The sequence below is a fragment of the Urocitellus parryii genome, chromosome 2 (genome assembly GCF_045843805.1).
Source record: "Urocitellus parryii isolate mUroPar1 chromosome 2, mUroPar1.hap1, whole genome shotgun sequence".
Taxonomy (NCBI): domain Eukaryota; kingdom Metazoa; phylum Chordata; class Mammalia; order Rodentia; family Sciuridae; genus Urocitellus; species Urocitellus parryii.
Genome location: NC_135532.1, coordinates 167,364,875 through 167,382,057, shown reverse-complemented (window position 1 = coordinate 167,382,057; position 17,183 = coordinate 167,364,875). Strand labels below are relative to the sequence as shown.

Here is a 17,183-nt window from a genome sequence, read left to right as displayed (position 1 = left end):
GATGTTTGGAGTTATGAAGGGAAGTGAAATACAAGAAGTTACTAATTTGTCCTCAGAGAATTTGATCTATATCCAAAATGTATATTTTGAATTTCATACTCCAAAGTTGGTGATGTAGCTCAGTGGTGGAGTTCTTGTCTAGCATGCATAAGGCCCTGGGTTCAATCCCACACTGCAAAATTAAAAAAAAAAAAAAAAAAAGAATGAATGAATAAATTAATAAATAAATGTACTACAGAACTTTCATGTTTGTGCGCATTAACCCTTTAAGTTAATACCTCCCACATTTTTGGCAGGCAATATGCTTAGTCCATTGATATTTTCACTAGTCATTTAAACTTCTGAGGCCTTGTTTTGGAAACCTAAAATAGCATGTCATGTGTTTTCTGTGTTAATTTTTTTTTTTTTACACTGATGCTTTTTGTGATACAAAATAAGACAAAGTAAAAATATCAATCATGAGTTCATAATCTGGCTCTAAAAACAATCCTTGCAGCGTTCTCAAAAGATTTTCAACAAAGGAAATAATTTAAGGAGTAATTTATCTATATAACTACCCAAGGTAACTTTTATGTCTAACCATGTCTTCCTTAAACATTTTGGTCTGCTTTTTAAAGTTAAAATTATTTGGCATTTAGTCTGAGTCTGTTCAACATTCAACAAATATTTGTTAAACGCCAGACACTCTTATTTGGCATTTGGGATATAACAGTGAATAAGAAATAAAAAGGCCCTACCCTCACAGAGGTCACAGGGTATGCGGAGTAGATCATTTGGTAAGTTTATGTACAATGTTTCCTGGTAGCAGTGATAAGTATAGTAAAGAGAAAACAATCAGGCAAGGAAATAGGAAGTGATAGGAATGGTACTATAAGAAAGCATCTTTGAGATGATTTTTGAGCAAATGTTGGACAGAGCAAGACATATAAATAGTTTCGGTGACAATTTCATGTTATAGTAGCAGTAAGGGCAGTGGCCTCAGGTAGGAATATGTTAGTACATTGGAAGAACAAGAAGAAAACCATTGTATTAGGTTGTTTACTATTTAAATTGATTCAGCCTAAATGCGATTCGATGGGCGGGAAAAGAAGGGCAGGAAAGCAAGGGCAGGAAAGCTACCATTTCAATGTGCTTTCCTTAGGATCTTGAGGATGTGTTTCTCTTGGTTTACAATTTTATGAAGTTAGTTCATAAAAGCAAAATGGGTGGTATGGGCAGATATATATCATGGAAAAGGCCCCATCTTGGTTCTAGCATTTACGAGTTAACCAGATAACACTAGTTAGAGACAGTAAACAAGTCTTGTAAATTAACACGATTGCCCCTCTGGCTTGATCTGTCTTTCTCAAATCCTAAAGGAGTAGCCCAAGAGGACCAGATGCTAGGCTGGCTGAGTGAGTAGATACAAGAAGTAAATTAGCTTTGGCTAATGGAATTGAAAAATCCACCTTGCTCTTACCTCCAGATATGGCAGCATCAGGGGAATAAAAATCCTTCAGTTCAGTGTGCTCTTACACATTCCAACTGTTCTTTGTAGGTATCTTATTACAATACAGATCACGTGAGACAAGGGACACCATTTTTTGCTCAGTGATGGTAGAAAATTAAATAATGGCCTTTTTAAAATATATGTTTGTACATTAAAAGATGTATGGAAGGAAATGTGTGGCAAATAATCAGTTGGGTAAATTTGGGGTACGAGAATAGGAAAGAAAATGCTGGCCAGTTTTCTTTGTAGCCTAAGGTGGGTAAACGTCTTGGGAGTAGAGGAGGGTAGTACACAGGAATGAGCATGATAGAAATGTTCCTGGATGTCCTCTTTGCTCTGATTCTGTTTATATTCCCTAAGCCACTTTCCCCTCCCTATTAGTTGCCTCCACCACTGCTGCCTTTCCCCCTCATTTCTATTTACTGGACAGTTTTGTGCCAGACTATACTGATTCTTAGTCACAGTGGTGTTCCAAGTTTATTAACTAATAGAAGGCAGGCATTAATCAGTTGTCACACAAGGGTGTTCCATAGTAGAAGTATGAGATAATGGTGGTGCTACAGAGAAGGGAGTGAGCAACCTTGTCTTGTGCAGGTGAGAGCCATTTGCAGTTTCAGGCAGGGCTTTCAAAGTGGTACACAGGTGCTTTTTGGAAAAAGCATAAGGAGTGTACCACAGATGAAGAAGGGAGAGGTGAAAACAGTGAGCACAGAATATACAAAGGTCTAAGGTGTGGGCCAGAACTAGGTATTTAACTAGTTCAGTAATGCTAGGCACAAAATAAATCACAGAAGGACTTGAATTCCACATTAAAGAGTTTGAATTGTTATTATTTTGTAGGCTGCCAATTCTCAAAGAGATTCCCTGGACACTGCATCAGATCTGCTAAGTCAGAATCTTGAGAGTAAAGTCCAGTAATATTGACTTTTTACAAGCACTGCAAGTAATTCTTAGGCAGACAGAATCTGGTAACGTTTTTTAAAAATGTTTTTAAGTTATACATGGAAACAATATATTTATTTTCATGTGGTACTGAGGATCAAACCCAGTGCTTCACATGTGGGAGGCAAGTGCTCTGCCACTGAGCCACAACCCCAGCCCGCTGGTGAGTTTTATAGCCAGAAGACACCTAATGCAAGATTTTTAAGTTAAGGAATAACATAAGGTTCAAATGGTTCTCAAATTAGGGGTCTCAAAGTGTAATCAATCTCCAAACCAGAAGTATCAGCATCACCTAATTGGGAATTTGATTGGAATGGAAAATTTCAACCTCTAAATCAACTTGAGTTGGAATTTCTAGGTAGAGCCTAGTGGTCTTTCTAGGTGATTTTGAATTGTACTAAGGTTTGAAAACCACTATCTTTAGATGACTTTGGCATTAGTATATATGATAGATTTGGAGAATGGGGGCAATGTCACTGAGACTTAACTCTGGGAGAACAGTTAGCCAGCCATTTCAGAAGTCCATGAAAGAGAAAAGGACAAGAATGGCTCATCAGTGTGTTGAGTGGTAGAAGCAGCCTTAGGCCTAAATAAGATGGTCTAGAGAAAGAATGTGAAGTGAAGAGAAGGAAGGACAGATTTCTGATGAATAATATTTAAGGATAGAAGAAGATTTCAAGTGAACAAGAATAAAAAATAGATGGCTAAGAAAGGAGGCAAATTGGGAAGAGCTTCAAAAAAGGAAGATCAACAATATCAACTAACAGGGAAGTTGAGAGCTTGAGAAGTGACTGTTGGATTTGGTTATTAGACTATTGGTGACTTTAGCAAGATAAACTTTAATAGAATAAGATGTGGATGTAGCTCAGTGGTAGAGCACTTGTCTAGCTAAGTGCAAGGCCCTGAGTTCAATCTTCAGTAGCGCACACAGATTTAGTGGAGAAATGAATGTGAAAGTCATGTTTGTATTGGTCTAGAGGAATAAATGAGAATGAAGCAGATGCTGAAGGTTGAGGAAGTTTCAAGGAACATGGATACAGGTGATAAAATTGAGGAAGATATTTAAGATAGAAGAGATTTTAGTATGTGTATGTGTTGAAGGACATAAGTCCAAAGGAGAGGCTGAATATATAGGAGAGAATAATGGGAGGATACTGAGGCATAGGAGCTTTGGGAAGAGGGACAGCACTTCCTTTAAAGTAAAGAGAGCTTAGGTGCATACATATATGACTAAGGGGAAATAACAGTGGGAAATTGAAGAAAGACATCTGATATCATGAACTTGTGAAGGAATCCTTTGGAGGGACAAGTCATGTAGGAGAGGGTAAGAATAGAGGGTTTGGGGAATTAGGTCATTCCTGAGGTAGGGGACCATAAATATTGAAAGGCTTTCACACTGTGATTTCATTATTTTCTGTGCTCTAATCCACAGACACAGTAAAGAGCAGAGAAGGTGGGTGGTAAAATCCCAGATCCCTCATGGGAAGTTTGCCAAGCAGGTATAGCTAAAGGACTTTTTGTTAAGGGAGTTGATGGTCTTGTCGGGAAGAGGTGAGATGATGCACCTGGAGATCTAGAAAGGTTAAGGGAAGAAATATGAAGTCTGATGAGTGTGCTGTCAGAGTAGGAGTGGGCAAGGCATTGGTAAGTTGTATAAACGGAAGGAATAAAGTAGCAAGATTTTTTTTTTGGGGGGGTGGGTTTCTTGTTTGTTTTTGTGGTGCTGGGGATGGAACTCGGCCTCTCATATGCTAGGTAAATGCTCTGCCGCTGAACTACACCCTTGGTGGGAAGTGAGAATTTAGGATCACAAAGTTCTGGGCTGTGAAACAATCTGATGTAATTTTTGAGTTGGTCTAGAGGAATGAATGAGAATGAAGCAGATGCTGAAGGTTGAGGAATTTTCTCCCTGCTCCCTGAATACCACCTTTTCTGTGACAACATATGCCAGGAGATTATATTTGCTTCCTGTCCCCTAAGCATCATTAACACATTCAAATAAAAGAATAGTCCTCCTTGACTTGTTCAAGTAATAGGAAGATTGAGTTCATGAAGCAAAAGGTCAAAACAGTAGATGTAAAAAGTTGTAAAAAAAAATTGTAGCAAGGGTATTAAGTGGGTTTTTCTTTAGTACATCAAAGTCATCCAGGATGATGGTGGGATACAAGGTAGAAGAAAAAGGGGAGCCTGGTATTAAAAATTGAGAAAGTTAGGGGGTTGGGTCGTGGCTCAGTGATAGAGCACTTGCCTGGCATGCATGAGGCACTGGGTTCAATTCTCAGCACCACATACAAATAAATAAGATAAAGGTTCATCAACAACTTTAAAATATTTTTTAAAAATTCGATTAAAAGGGGCTGGGGATGTGGCTCAAGCGGTAGCACGCTCGCCTGTCATGCGTGTGGCCCGAGTTCGATCCTCAGCACCACATACAAACAAAGATGTTGTGTCTGCCGAGAACTAAAACATAAATATTAAAAAAAAAAAATTCGATTAAAAAAAAAGATTGAGAAAGCTAGAACATGGACTGCATCATGGCCACAAAGAATGTAAAAGTGAAAATAGGTGGATCCATAAATTTGGTAACACGGGTTTGTTTTTGTTTGTATGAGATGGAAGAAGCAAAGGTGCAGAAGCAATAGTGAGAAATTGGGTAAACTTCCAAACGTTTGTATTAGTTTGTTGATGTGGAAAATGTAGCCTTTTGTTCAGGGAAAGAAGTGTCCTCAAAGAGTTTTATTGAAGACCAGGAAGTGGCACTGACATTCAGTGAGGAAACTAGGTTGTGTGATTATTCTCCCTGCTCCCTGAATACCACCTTTTCTGTGATAACATATGCTAAGAGAACATACTTGCTTCCTGTCCCCTAAGCATCATTAACATCATTCAAATAAAAGAATAGTCCTCCTTGACTTATTCAAGTAATAGGAAAATTGAGTTCATGTCTGTGCAGTGACCCATGTGACTCTTTAAACTCTGAAGTTTTGAGAAGCAATAAGCTTTTCGGCTTCTATCTTTCATTATATCATCAACTGTATTGGATATTTGGGTGATGTGACTGTGAACGCAAGAGTAAGAGTGTGAAATTGTAAACATTTGACAATTATTAAATTAAAATAGTAAAAATAAGAAAAATCTACTGAAGCAACTCATCAGGACTTTGGCTGTTAAGGCCAGACCTTGAAATAACAAAAAATGACATCAAACACAACAAACCGGAACAATGAGTCTGATGGGTAGAATTTACTTTTCTGATTATTGATTTTTGGTGACCCAGGTCTTCCTCTAGCTCATAGTTCCATCATAAGCATTATATCATTTATTAGAGTACATTTTAAAGCATAACAAAACTTTTAATTACATTTAAAAGTCTATGAATAGGTTTAATATTTATACTTTTTAATGAATAGAAACACATTTTGATTATATCTTTGGAAACATTTGTAGAGCTCAAAAAACAGCTGCGCTCATGTAGCTTTCTAATGGACTCCTTTGGAAAAGTGCTTTACTTTGCAGAATTATAAGCCAGAAAGTACAAAGGCATTAAGTTAATGCAAAGCAATGTGATTCGTCCAGTGAAACATGGCGATGGACTTGGTGAACTTCTTTCACTTAGCTGTGTCCTTCTTCACTGAGTTAGGGAAGTCAGCCCTGCATTGCTCACATACTTCAAGGCTACTAAAATGATCTACTGTGTGCCAGTCGACCAGTGTGGCTCCCAGGTTTGTTCTATCTGGCTTCTCCCCTCTCCCCTGCTCTCCATGCCTGCACAGGCATTTACCCCCTCTTCTGGCCTTATTTTGCTAAGAAAGGTATGGGTAAAAGAGGACACATTGTTTGTCATTCCACATTTTGAGCTGGCCTCCAAGTGCCTAAAATCATACTTTTGGCAGCATTTAAACTCCAAGATTCATGTTATCATCAGATAGGACCGGCCATGATAGGATGTGGTTCTAATTAATTCTAGTGGGAATTGAACCTACTCTGAACTTCTCTCACTCCAATCCCAGACAAATGAATCTTATGAACAGTTTATCTTGGGCCTCTGACTTGTCAGAAGGAGTTAACTTGCTTTGCAGTGAATTAAGTCTCTGAAATCTCTTCTTAAAAAGTGTGGAATAAGGATCTCACCTTATTTGCAGAGATCCAACAGAACTTAACAACTGGACCAATCAGGACCAGAAGAAAACCTCAGTTGCTTGCCACTCAATTTTTTTTTCTCTCTCTTTTTTTTTTTTTTTTTTTTTTTGCAATACTGGGGATTGACCCTAGGGGCACCCTACATCCCTGAGCTACACTGACCTCATCCCTTTTTATTTTTTGAAATAGGATCTTGCTAAATTGGCCAAGCTGGCCTCAAACTTGTGCTCTTCCTGCCTTAACTTCCTGAGTTGCTGGGATTGCAGGCACATGTCACTATGTCTGGGCCACTCTCTAATTTTTTTAAATCAAAGCAAAGTTGTCAACAGCTCATTGTCTCACTGGTATGGTCTGCTGGATTTACAATTATGTTTAATTGTGTAACATCAGTAGGTCACTTGAATACGATTAACAATCCTATTGAAATAGGCTAGTTGCTATATTTCCCCCCATTTTTGCCTTTGTTTGGCAGTTAATGGTTTTCAACCTTGCTCTTGATTGTTTATGGGCTGTTTCATTTAATATCATCCTCCCTTCTTCATTTGACTCCTCAAAACTTTAGAAGTACCAAGGTACCCCCTGCACTGTTGTTAACTCTTAACAAATATTTGATGAGGATGACAGTATATTTCTAATGTCTGCAAAATCCTGAATTTTGACCTGGATAATATTTTGAAGTTTAAGACTTAGATTAGGTTAAGAGTGTCTTGATGAGATTCTTGGTCAAGTTGCTTCATATTCCAAGTGAAGCAGAGAATTAAAACCATATTCCTTCTCTCTAGTCCACTTTGGCAAAAAAAGAAAAAGAAGAAGCAGCCGCCGCCACCATCGCCTGGAAGGGCCATTTTGCAAATAAAAATGGGTCATTATTTTTTTAAGCAGTCATTAATACTGAAAGAAAACATGCATGCATTTCACTTCAAAATCAACGTTTAAAATCAGTCACCCCCATTTTGAGGATTGATATTTGAAGAGTTTGATTCTGTAACCCTTTCCAGGGAACCAGGCAGATCTTCCTGAAAACAGCAGTACTTGCCCTGCCCCTCCCCTACTCGGAAACAGGCAATCTGATTCCCAACCAGCCATTTTTAGGGAGTTCATTTTTCAGAGCCCATGTGGGTGGTCCAATAGGTAATCCCAGGGCATTTTGGGAACCTTTGGGAGAAAATTATGAGTTTTCTTTGCCATGAAATGGAATTTCATCAACACTAGGCTAGCCCAGCCCACAGGAATTTATGAATATGTTTCTGACCTTGACAGGATGTGAGATAGTTAAGGAGGAGCAGCAGGACACAGAACGTCCGCCTCCAAGCTCTTCTGGAATTAACTGATTAGACAAGCTTGCAGTAGGGAATATCTCCAGACAGCTGCCAGTTGTGTTGCATGGGTGACGTCCGTATACCCATGCACCTGAAGGTGATCCAATAAATAAATGCCAGTCAGAGGAACATGGCAGCCATTTTATAAATCTAACATAGGCATCTCAACCCTTACAATTAAAGTCAATTGTTAATATGTAAAGGGTGGCTTCTCAGTCTATCCCCAAATAAAAATATATCCTGTAAGTATTACAAACAAAAATTTAAAACAACCATAAAGTAGTTTAAATATTTCATTACTTGGCTCAGAGTTCTGATGGTTGGTGAAGTGCAATTCTTTCCCTCTCAATGCCTAGAATTTGGTCCTTATCAAAGCATAGACACCAGAAGTACACTGGAACAGATACAATTTATCTGCCATATTTCCTGATAAGGTAGGAATGTGCTTTTCTTATTTATGGGACATGGCCTCTCTCATCTTTCACCACCATGTTTCTTCACCTTGCTTGCCTAGAGTAAAATGCTATGTTCTAGGACGTTTCTTATAAGTTGATATCTCACTAACTATTGGTCCCATGTCTTGCTCACCCAGAGAGAAAGCAAAAGCACTCACTGAAGCCCCCTTTGATGGCTCTCTTTTCTCACTCATCTCAACATGAAAGCAGAGCTCATCAGCTGACTTAAAGTTACCCTTGCCACAGACCTGGCTTAAAAGGCACAGGAAAGATTTCAAAACTCTCAGATTTGTCAGGGAGAGAAGGGGTGAGAGAGAGAGAGAGAAAAAAGAGAGCGGTCAGTGCAAGGCATCAGCTTCCAGTTTCTCATTGGAGAAGGTGAATTCAACTCAGCCCCAGCCCAGACCAGCTGTAGCCTTGGCTATGGGTTCTGCCCAGAGTCACTGCTAGCCTTCAGAGAAATGTCTGCAATAACTGAGCTTCTGGATAGAATTCAGCGAGGCTTGAATCTGAGAAACGGTGCCCTATGAAGCCTTTTTTTTGGAGAGGAGAACCAAAATTCTGCCAGCTTGTATATTAGTTCTCCTTCCTCCATCTGAAATGCAAAGAACCATGAAAAATTCCAAACAACTGAAAGAAAATCAGATTGGTTTATTGCTTCTGCTTGCATCCAGACAGAAGGAAGAGCAAGTTTGAGGGCCTTAGATGGTGGATGAAGAGAATTATGGAAGGGAGACACATGCCTCAAATCTGAAACAATATAGGGAGAGGGAAAAAGAAGGGACCCACTGTCTAAAATGAAATACATTTTCAAGGAGGGGAGTGAGTGGTAGTGATGTCCACTCTGCTAGGATTCCTCCTTGCCTCCCTTCCTGTACTGCTGGGCCCAGCCCAGTATGGAAGAAGAGTAAGGCTGAGCAGGAAGTGTTTCCTGCTCACCAACTTAAATACATTAAGTTCACAGTGTAGGCTTTGTGTGGGGCTTTTCTCTATGATGACATTGGGTGCTTACACCCTGATATTATTAAGGAGGATGATACCTTCACTTCACAACTGCATACATGAAAATTTTGATTCATTTCATTAAGAAAATCCTCAGCTCAGTCCTCACTTGGCCAGCTACTGGATTTATAAATCAGAATTCAGAACAGTGGCAAGTAGGGTCCCAAATGAAATGCACCAGAAAGTCTGTAGTTTGTGCCAGTCTCAGGGTTTGCTCCTGACTTATAGATTCTGATTTTCTATGCTGGTATATGGAGTCATCTTTGACAGATCTGCAGGGATTCCAGGGAAAGAGCATGGGTGAGTTTACCCACTTGGGTATCTAAATGCACATTAGTTTGCATTTCCAAATCTGCTTCTATTTTGGATAGTTCACTTTTTCAAAGCTTATTAGAAAACTGATTTAAGAACATATGCTTTAAAGAGCAGTAAAAAGCATGAAATACAGAGAAGGCCTTCAAATCTCAATAGCATTTTCCAAACCTGCAAAGGATTTTTCTTTTTTGCAAAAGACAATTACTATAGCCAGCTCTCAACAGTATAGGTAATGGTGGTAGGGGAGTAATGCAGCTTACATATGAGACCCCAAATTTCATTGGAAGCAAGAATTCCCTCATTCCTTACCTAAGCTTTCCCACTTGATCATACAGACTTATCTAAATATCACCTTTTGGTCCTTTCCTTGACACTCTTCTGGTAAAAGGATTAATTAGTGAATAGTCAAAAGGCTGAAAAAAGAGAAGTCAGAGGCCAAAATAAGTCCAAAGTTAGATAATCTGTGCTGGAAAATGGCAAGTCGGCCCTGTAATAATTTCCAGATGAATCATGATGTTTTTTTTCAGACACCAGCAACTGAACTGATCATTCTATTTGCCTCCCACTTCTTCCATCCAGAATTACTGATCTCCGCTGGGGCTGGTAAAAACAGCTGGTCGAGGTCTCTAGTCTTTGGCCATTCTTAGGGATGGTCATTTTATTCCTAAGTGTAACCCCTTCTGGTGTGACCCATGTGTTTTCTGCCAACTCCCCACAAAGAAGGCCAGGGGAAACTGTCTGAGTGGGACTTCTGATAGGAGACAGCAGGACCTTGGAATCTGTAACTGTGGATGAGGGAGGCAGGTGGTCCATGATGGGGAAAGGAGGACTGAATAAGATTAGGCTCTGAGGTCTTCCTGGCCTTGACCTGTGGAAAGGCTTAGAACCCCCAGATGGTCGCTCTATTTTTGAGGAAAGAAGGTTGTCCCCAGATGGCTCTGTTTCTGATGTGCGCTTTCTGCATTGCACTACTGCGTCTTGGGTGGAGAGGAGATTAGATAAGTCTGATTCTGGAGAAAGGGTGGGTCCCTCACAAATGCAGGATGCAGTGGTATCCATCCGTGAGGATGCTATGGCTCCTGTATCTTGCTTTGGTTTCTCTTCCCTTGGGCTTTCCAGGGAGGAGGGAGAATCACCTTTGGCAGATTTCTGAGAGGTCCCACTAGTTGAGCTGGATTCCTCTTGGCTCCTCTCCAGAGGCTGAGCCACACTCTCCCCTGTGCTCTGAGAGGGCAGGGGCTGTGGGATCTGTGTATACTGAATCTTGGGTGGGATGACTGGCACTGCCCTGGCCTGACACATTTTGACCATGAAGGAGGTTCTCACAGCTGACACACTCACGGGAGCTGAGTTACGGCGGCCTGTCAGGGCATGAGCAACAAGGTCCAGGTCCTGGGTATCCTGGGAGTAATCTTTCCAGGAGTCTGCTTTACAGTGAGATGAGGTCATCCAGGTGAACTTGGGGTCTCCTGATTCACAGAGCTGCATTCCAGGTGAACTAAATGAAGCCCCATTCTCAAGCCGGAAGAGGTCAGTAATGGGAATGGCAGAGTCCAAGTTGAGGGAAGAAGGCCGGTTTTTCCCTTTTGAGGGGCTACACTCAGTGCTCTTTAGCTGTAACTTTGGGGGGTCTTCTTCAGGTGAGGTGCTATCCTGAACCCTAAGTGAACTCTCCTTGCTATTTTCTAGCCCAGGAACACCAGCTTGCTTAATCTGGTTGCTCTGCCCAAGAAGTGGCCCGAGCTCCTTTCCCTCTACTGGGGTGACTGGGCTGATTGCTGCTGGCTTAGACTGAACACTACCTGGTCCCTTCTGGCTGGGAAGAACCTCTTCCCCTTTCAGGTCAGAGAACTCTCTGAAACTCTTCAGGGCTTTCTCATCCCATCTAGTAATCTCTCTCCTGGCTGCCTGAGGATCAAAATTTCTCTCTGTTTCAAGATTAGCACAGCTGCTGGATGGGATGACCTCAAGAGTCCACGGACTTGTAATGGTAGTTTTGCTATCCAGAGAGTGGCTCTGCCGAAGGCTGGGCCTGTGAGAAAGCCTCTTCTCCAATCGGTGGCTCTGCAGGCCCTGCACCTGGGCCTCCTGAACTTCTTTCAGTGTGGGAGAGTGAAGAGGGCTTGTCACCCATTGGGGTTCCTCCCAGGGCTCCACCATCTCCAGGACGTGCTGAGCAATGTCTGTCACAGTGTCATCTTCATCACAGTCTGAAGGCTCCTGTACTGACTGGGCTACATCTCCCTCTCCATGTGGGGAGATCTCAACCTCCTTTGTTGGGCTTGGAAAACCAAGGACTTCCCCCTCTGGAGCAGCGTTCTTTGAAGTTTGTTTTTCACTTTGTCTTGGAGTGACCTCCTCTCCCTGACAGAGACTAGAGATCCCAGGGCTATCTTTGGACCCCGGCTGCTCTATATAAGGATTTGTCCTCAAATTCCTGGATGGATCTTCTCTCTCAACACCTCCCTTTGACAGCAGGATTCCAGGCGCCTCCTCCAGAGGAGTTGGAGGGGGAGGAGCAGGAGGAAGCGGAGGAGAGAGATTCCCCGGGCGTCCAGCCTCAGTCCTTGCCGGTGGAGACGCCTCCTCAAAAGGAATTATTTCTAGAGGAGCCAGAGTAGCACTGTCTGGACGCAGCCCAGACTCAGATCTGTGGACTCTGGTTGACTCTGGCTTCTCTCTATTGGCTGCCGCCGCAGCATCCATTGTACTCTGATTGGTTGAGCCCTTAGTCCCCTCCTCCTGGGGGGCGGAGACTGGAGAGGGGGCGGAGGCAAGAGAGACACTCCCAGGAAGCTCTGGGGAAGCAAAGGCCCCTGGACTTGACTCAAAACTGGGCAGAATTAGGCTTATCTTCTGAACAGATGGTGGCAATGACGCAAGTTCCTCCTCAGATTCAATGATTTTAAGCTCCTGTTGAATCTCGGGCCATATCAGGGCATTAGCCAGATCATCTTCATCCTGAAAAACATCAAGAAACGTATTAGTTCCTTAGAATTAAGGACTCTGAGCATTGTCATCTGCCTTGTTTTCGGTGATAGTGAAGGACGGGACAGTTCCCTGCCTGAGCTACCCAGCACATAAGAGATGTATAATCAGTAATAACTGCGGATGCTTGATTGCTTACCGTGTGCCATAAAATACTTTTATCTTCTTGTTTAATTTTCCCAGAACCATAGGAGATAAACACTGCTATATTCTCATTACATAAATGAGGCGGCCTATGTTCAAATACATTAAGCAATTTCCCTAAATCACAGAGTAGCAGACCAGGGTTGAAATCCAGCTCTGCCTACAACAGAACAGAAGTGTTTAATCCCTGTGTACCGTTGCTTTAAAGGAAACAAAACAAAATAAAAACCTTAAACCTGGTCTCATTTAACCTTAGATTTACTAGAAGATAGAATGAAATCTTTCCAATAAAGTGAAAATATTAATTCTTACCCTGAAACCAGCTTTCCAAATACATAAGTATAATTCTTTTGCTTATTACTGAAGAAATGCGTATTACACACAAAAAGACTTTTAAATACATATTAAAACAAAGAAGAATACAAAAATAGCAAAATGTCATATTCCTACTATTCACAGACACCCACTGTTAACATGATCGGGGTATTTCCTGTGGTTGTTGGACTGCCTCCTGTGCCATCTTGTTTACTGTCCTTGTTTCCCCTTAAGTCCAGCTTCCCTTTGTCCTTCTCAACTCCCTTTCCCTACATAAAGCCCAAAGCTGCAGAAAGAAAAAGGATGGAGGGAGGACCAGGAAAACAAACTTCAGTATCTTTAGTTTCTTGTCTCAGGGCCTAATTGTGTCCCAGAGAGAAGGAGCATCTCCATCCGGTGGGGGTGCAGGCCTTTCTGAGAAATCTGATCTCTGCCACCTCGAATACCTTCTCACCTGGCTCCAATCACATGCTGTTTTAGAGTCCAGTTCCTTTTATGCTTGTTTTATTTCCAATGGACTGTGAGCTCCTTGAGGTCAGGGATTGTGTTTATTGGTGTTTGATTCCTCAAAGTCAAATGGTCCTTATATACTGTTGAGTGGCTGCTCAATAAAGATTGTGTTGCATTGAAATTGATTCATTGTTTTGAGTTATTTCTTTCAGATAACTCTTATTTGGTCAAAAGTAATCTGACTCTACTGTTCTATATGATTTGTGCATAGTTCTATTTTCCCTACTAAACTGCATCTCTTCAGAGCAGGACGGACCTTTTTCTTATCTCTTTACTTTCCTCAATACCTACATTAATTAATCTCTTACTAAGGAATCAATAAGTTTAGACTCCTCTGTACTCCACTTTCTGCTATTTCAGTACAAGGACCACAATGGAAATTTTTCCCCAGAGCAAAAACCTAGGTGATGTCTTTGTCTTTTCTTCCTCCTCACTCCATATCCAATCCTTCACCAATTCCTGGTCATTCTACCTCCCAAGTAGCTTTGGACTCCTTCCACTTCTATCCCCAGATACCACCCCCACCCCCATCACCAACACACACACAATGTAGCCACCTTCTAACCTTGCTTGGTTTGCCACACACCTACTAGCTTCATAACTGACTTCCCTGCCTTCTCTCTTGCCTGTCTCCTCCTCACAGAATAGACTAACCCATTAAGAACAAAACTCGGAACATATCATATACTTTTCCATTGCCTTTACGCTGATCCCCAAGCCCTTCCACACAGTACTGCCCAATGTGGCTCCTGCTTCCACCTCAGCTTTACTTTCTCCAGCTATCCTGGCCTTGTTCCAATTCCATGAATGTTTCAGGCTCTCCCACCCTAGATCCACCACACATCTTGCTCTTTCTGCCTGGAAGTCTCTCCCTTCCTATTGCACTCTACCGTTTTCTTCTAGGTGAGGTTCTCGACCTACATATCTACTCTTCAGGGAAGCTCTCCCTCACCCTGGTGACATTCCCCCTATGACTAGCTTAGGTCTTTGTATCATATGCCCCACTGCACTTCAAACTTCCACTTCACCCTGGAAATTACCTTTCTCCACTAGGCTGTCAGCCCTAAGAAGGCAGTGACCGTTTGGTTCATGAAGTTATTCCAGTGCTCAGCAGAGCACCTGTCACAAAGTGGGTGTTTAATACATCTTTACTCGTTCCCTTGAGTTTACCCTAGTTCTTCCAGTACTAACTTTCTCTGCTTCTTAAAGCAACTCACACTTGGGACCTCCTCATAAGAATTCAATCCCCATTCATCCTTCCCCTTCAACAAATGCCAACATCTCTTATAGGAACCTTCACTTAGGCTTCCTGAAGCCACCATGGCACTCGCCCTGACTTTCAGCATATAGTCCCCTTATGCATGTCCTAGAAACAAGTTAAAAGGCAATGAGCTTCCTTTTCTCCTTTGGCACACTGCTTTGCTCACAGAGATGCCTCCCAGATGCAGGACTCTTCCCTGGGCATTTCAGGAAGCCTTGCTCCTTCTTATGTAAGGACATCTTACAAAAACTTGCTTGGAAAATTTCACCTCTACCAAGTGAACAAGGTTCTGTCAATTCTGACATCATATTTTTACTTCTCCAGAAGCCACAGGAGGAAGGGATTGATCCTGGAAATCTTTCAGATTTTAGAAACAAGTCTAGAGAACAGCCCATGCAGGCTGTCTGGGAGATGAGGGCTGGATCATGTAAATGATCATTCTATTTGGGCCTGGGATATGACAAGCAGGTTTTGTGCTGCTTCTGGGATTGAGTGCTATTATATTTCAATGACAGGTCACTGGTTTATGTTAATCCCAGGTCAGAGATATTTAGAATTGAGTCTGTTCTAGGAAACCTGAGCTGGATGGTTCCTTTCCATTACTCCAGAATCTCTGAAAAGTCCACTGCGAAAAAATTCCAAGCCTGATTAGAAGTGGGTCTCTTAAAGTTCCTTTGGCAAAAAAAAAAAAAAAAACATTAAAAATATATTTTTTAAATCTCCTTTAAATTGTACCAAGAGTCCTCAGCAAAAAGAGGACTCTACATAGAGTAGTGAGGAGGCAGTGCGCCCAATTTACCATCTCATGGAGAAACATGGCTTCTGTTCTGATCCCGGGGCACTCCTGCAGAACGTTGGTCTCCACATCCTCAGCCTCTCGCCTTTCCTCAACCACCTTCTCCGGATTCATCCTCTTCTCTAATTCCCTTAAATTTTGAGAGCCCAGGGAGATCTCCGAGGTCTTCTTCTCCTCCGTCTGGGTACCTGGCTCCAGGGAAAGGCTTTGGTTGCATTCCACTGTCCCCAGGCCTTCAGGTCCTGGTGGGGCATCTTCCAGAGCTGCCTTCTTAGTGATAGAAGCTGCAATGAGGATGTGAGTGATTAGTTCAAGAACTTCAAGAGAGGCTGCTCCAAGCACAGCCACCGCCCTGCTTCCTGGCCTGCTTCACAAGATGGGGTGAGGGCAGGGAGAATCCACCCAGCTCACTGCCACTTACATTCTTTTTTCCTCCTGACAATGTCCTGGCCTCAGGTCCCAGAGACACAGACTGTTAGGGATGGGAGGGACCCAAAAGAACATCTAGTCCAGCAGTTCTTAATCAGGAGCCATTTTATCTCCCTCCCCGCCTCCCCTTGCTGCCTTCTACGGACACTGACAACATCTGGAGACATTTTTGGTTGTTACAATGTCGGGAGAGGTGAAGCCAAGGATGCTGTTAAATAAATATCCTCTGATGTATAGCCCCCTACAACAAAGACCACCCAGAGCAAATGTCAGTGGTGCTGAAGCTGAGGAACACTGCTCGAGCCTATTCTTCTACTGCACAAATAAATACTCAAGCCCTGAGAAGTCAAGCTGGGTGCCCAAGACCACAAAAATCTGCTGTTCACTCCAAGCAGCATAGAGATCTAATAGCTATGGTTGACAGCTACAATCAATTCGAGTATGAAGCTCTGATCTCCTAAGACAAGGAGAAGGGAGACAGACCTCAAATTTGGCCCCTGTTGCCTTGCATGAAAGAAGGACCAATTTCACTGCAGAAGACTGTTTTATTCCACTGGAGTGGAATAAAGACTAAGCAATGCACCTAGGGTGGCACTTAGCACACAGTACGTCCTTAATAAGTGTTATTATTTACAGTAAAATTAAAGAAACCTGGTTTTAAATTCTGATTTCTCAATAAATTTTACAATCTTGGTCCAAGGGCTTTGTGATACACTCTGCTGAGCCAATGTGAGGGTTTAATAGATAATGCAGTGTAGTGTCTGACATGCAGTATCTGTAGAAAAATTGGTCAGTTAAGAGCAAACTCTACTCATGACTATTTGTTAATTTGGTGACTTAACTCCAAAGTGCCATACCATTTTGCCATCTTTGCAGCTAAGCCAGACCTAGTGACAGCATCCATATGTGTACTAACAGTGCTTTCAATTGACCTTAGTGCTGTTTTCTTTTGTGCATCATTTAGAGGCATATTTCTTGAAATTTAGTCTAATCTCTAAGTATGTAAAACATTCAGAGTTCAAATATTAAAACTATATAAAAATTTTTTCTTTCATTCCTGTTCCTTCCATCCTGTTCC

The 17,183-nt window shown here is 41.8% G+C and overlaps 1 protein-coding gene across 1 annotated transcript in view; it reads right to left on the bottom strand.

Annotated features, from left to right (window-relative positions):
* Positions 1–5,659: 5,659 nt before the first annotated feature.
* Arhgap31 (Rho GTPase activating protein 31) overlaps positions 5,660–17,183 on the bottom strand; it is a 108,955-nt gene continuing 97,431 nt past the window's right edge. Inside the window, exons 11-12 of the mRNA XM_026394100.2 lie at positions 15,680–15,960; positions 5,660–12,623 (exon numbers count right to left, since the gene is read on the bottom strand). Of these exons, the coding sequence (XP_026249885.2) occupies positions 10,209–12,623; positions 15,680–15,960 (2,696 nt within the window). The 3' untranslated portion in view covers positions 5,660–10,208. The remainder of the gene's footprint in view (positions 12,624–15,679; positions 15,961–17,183) is intronic.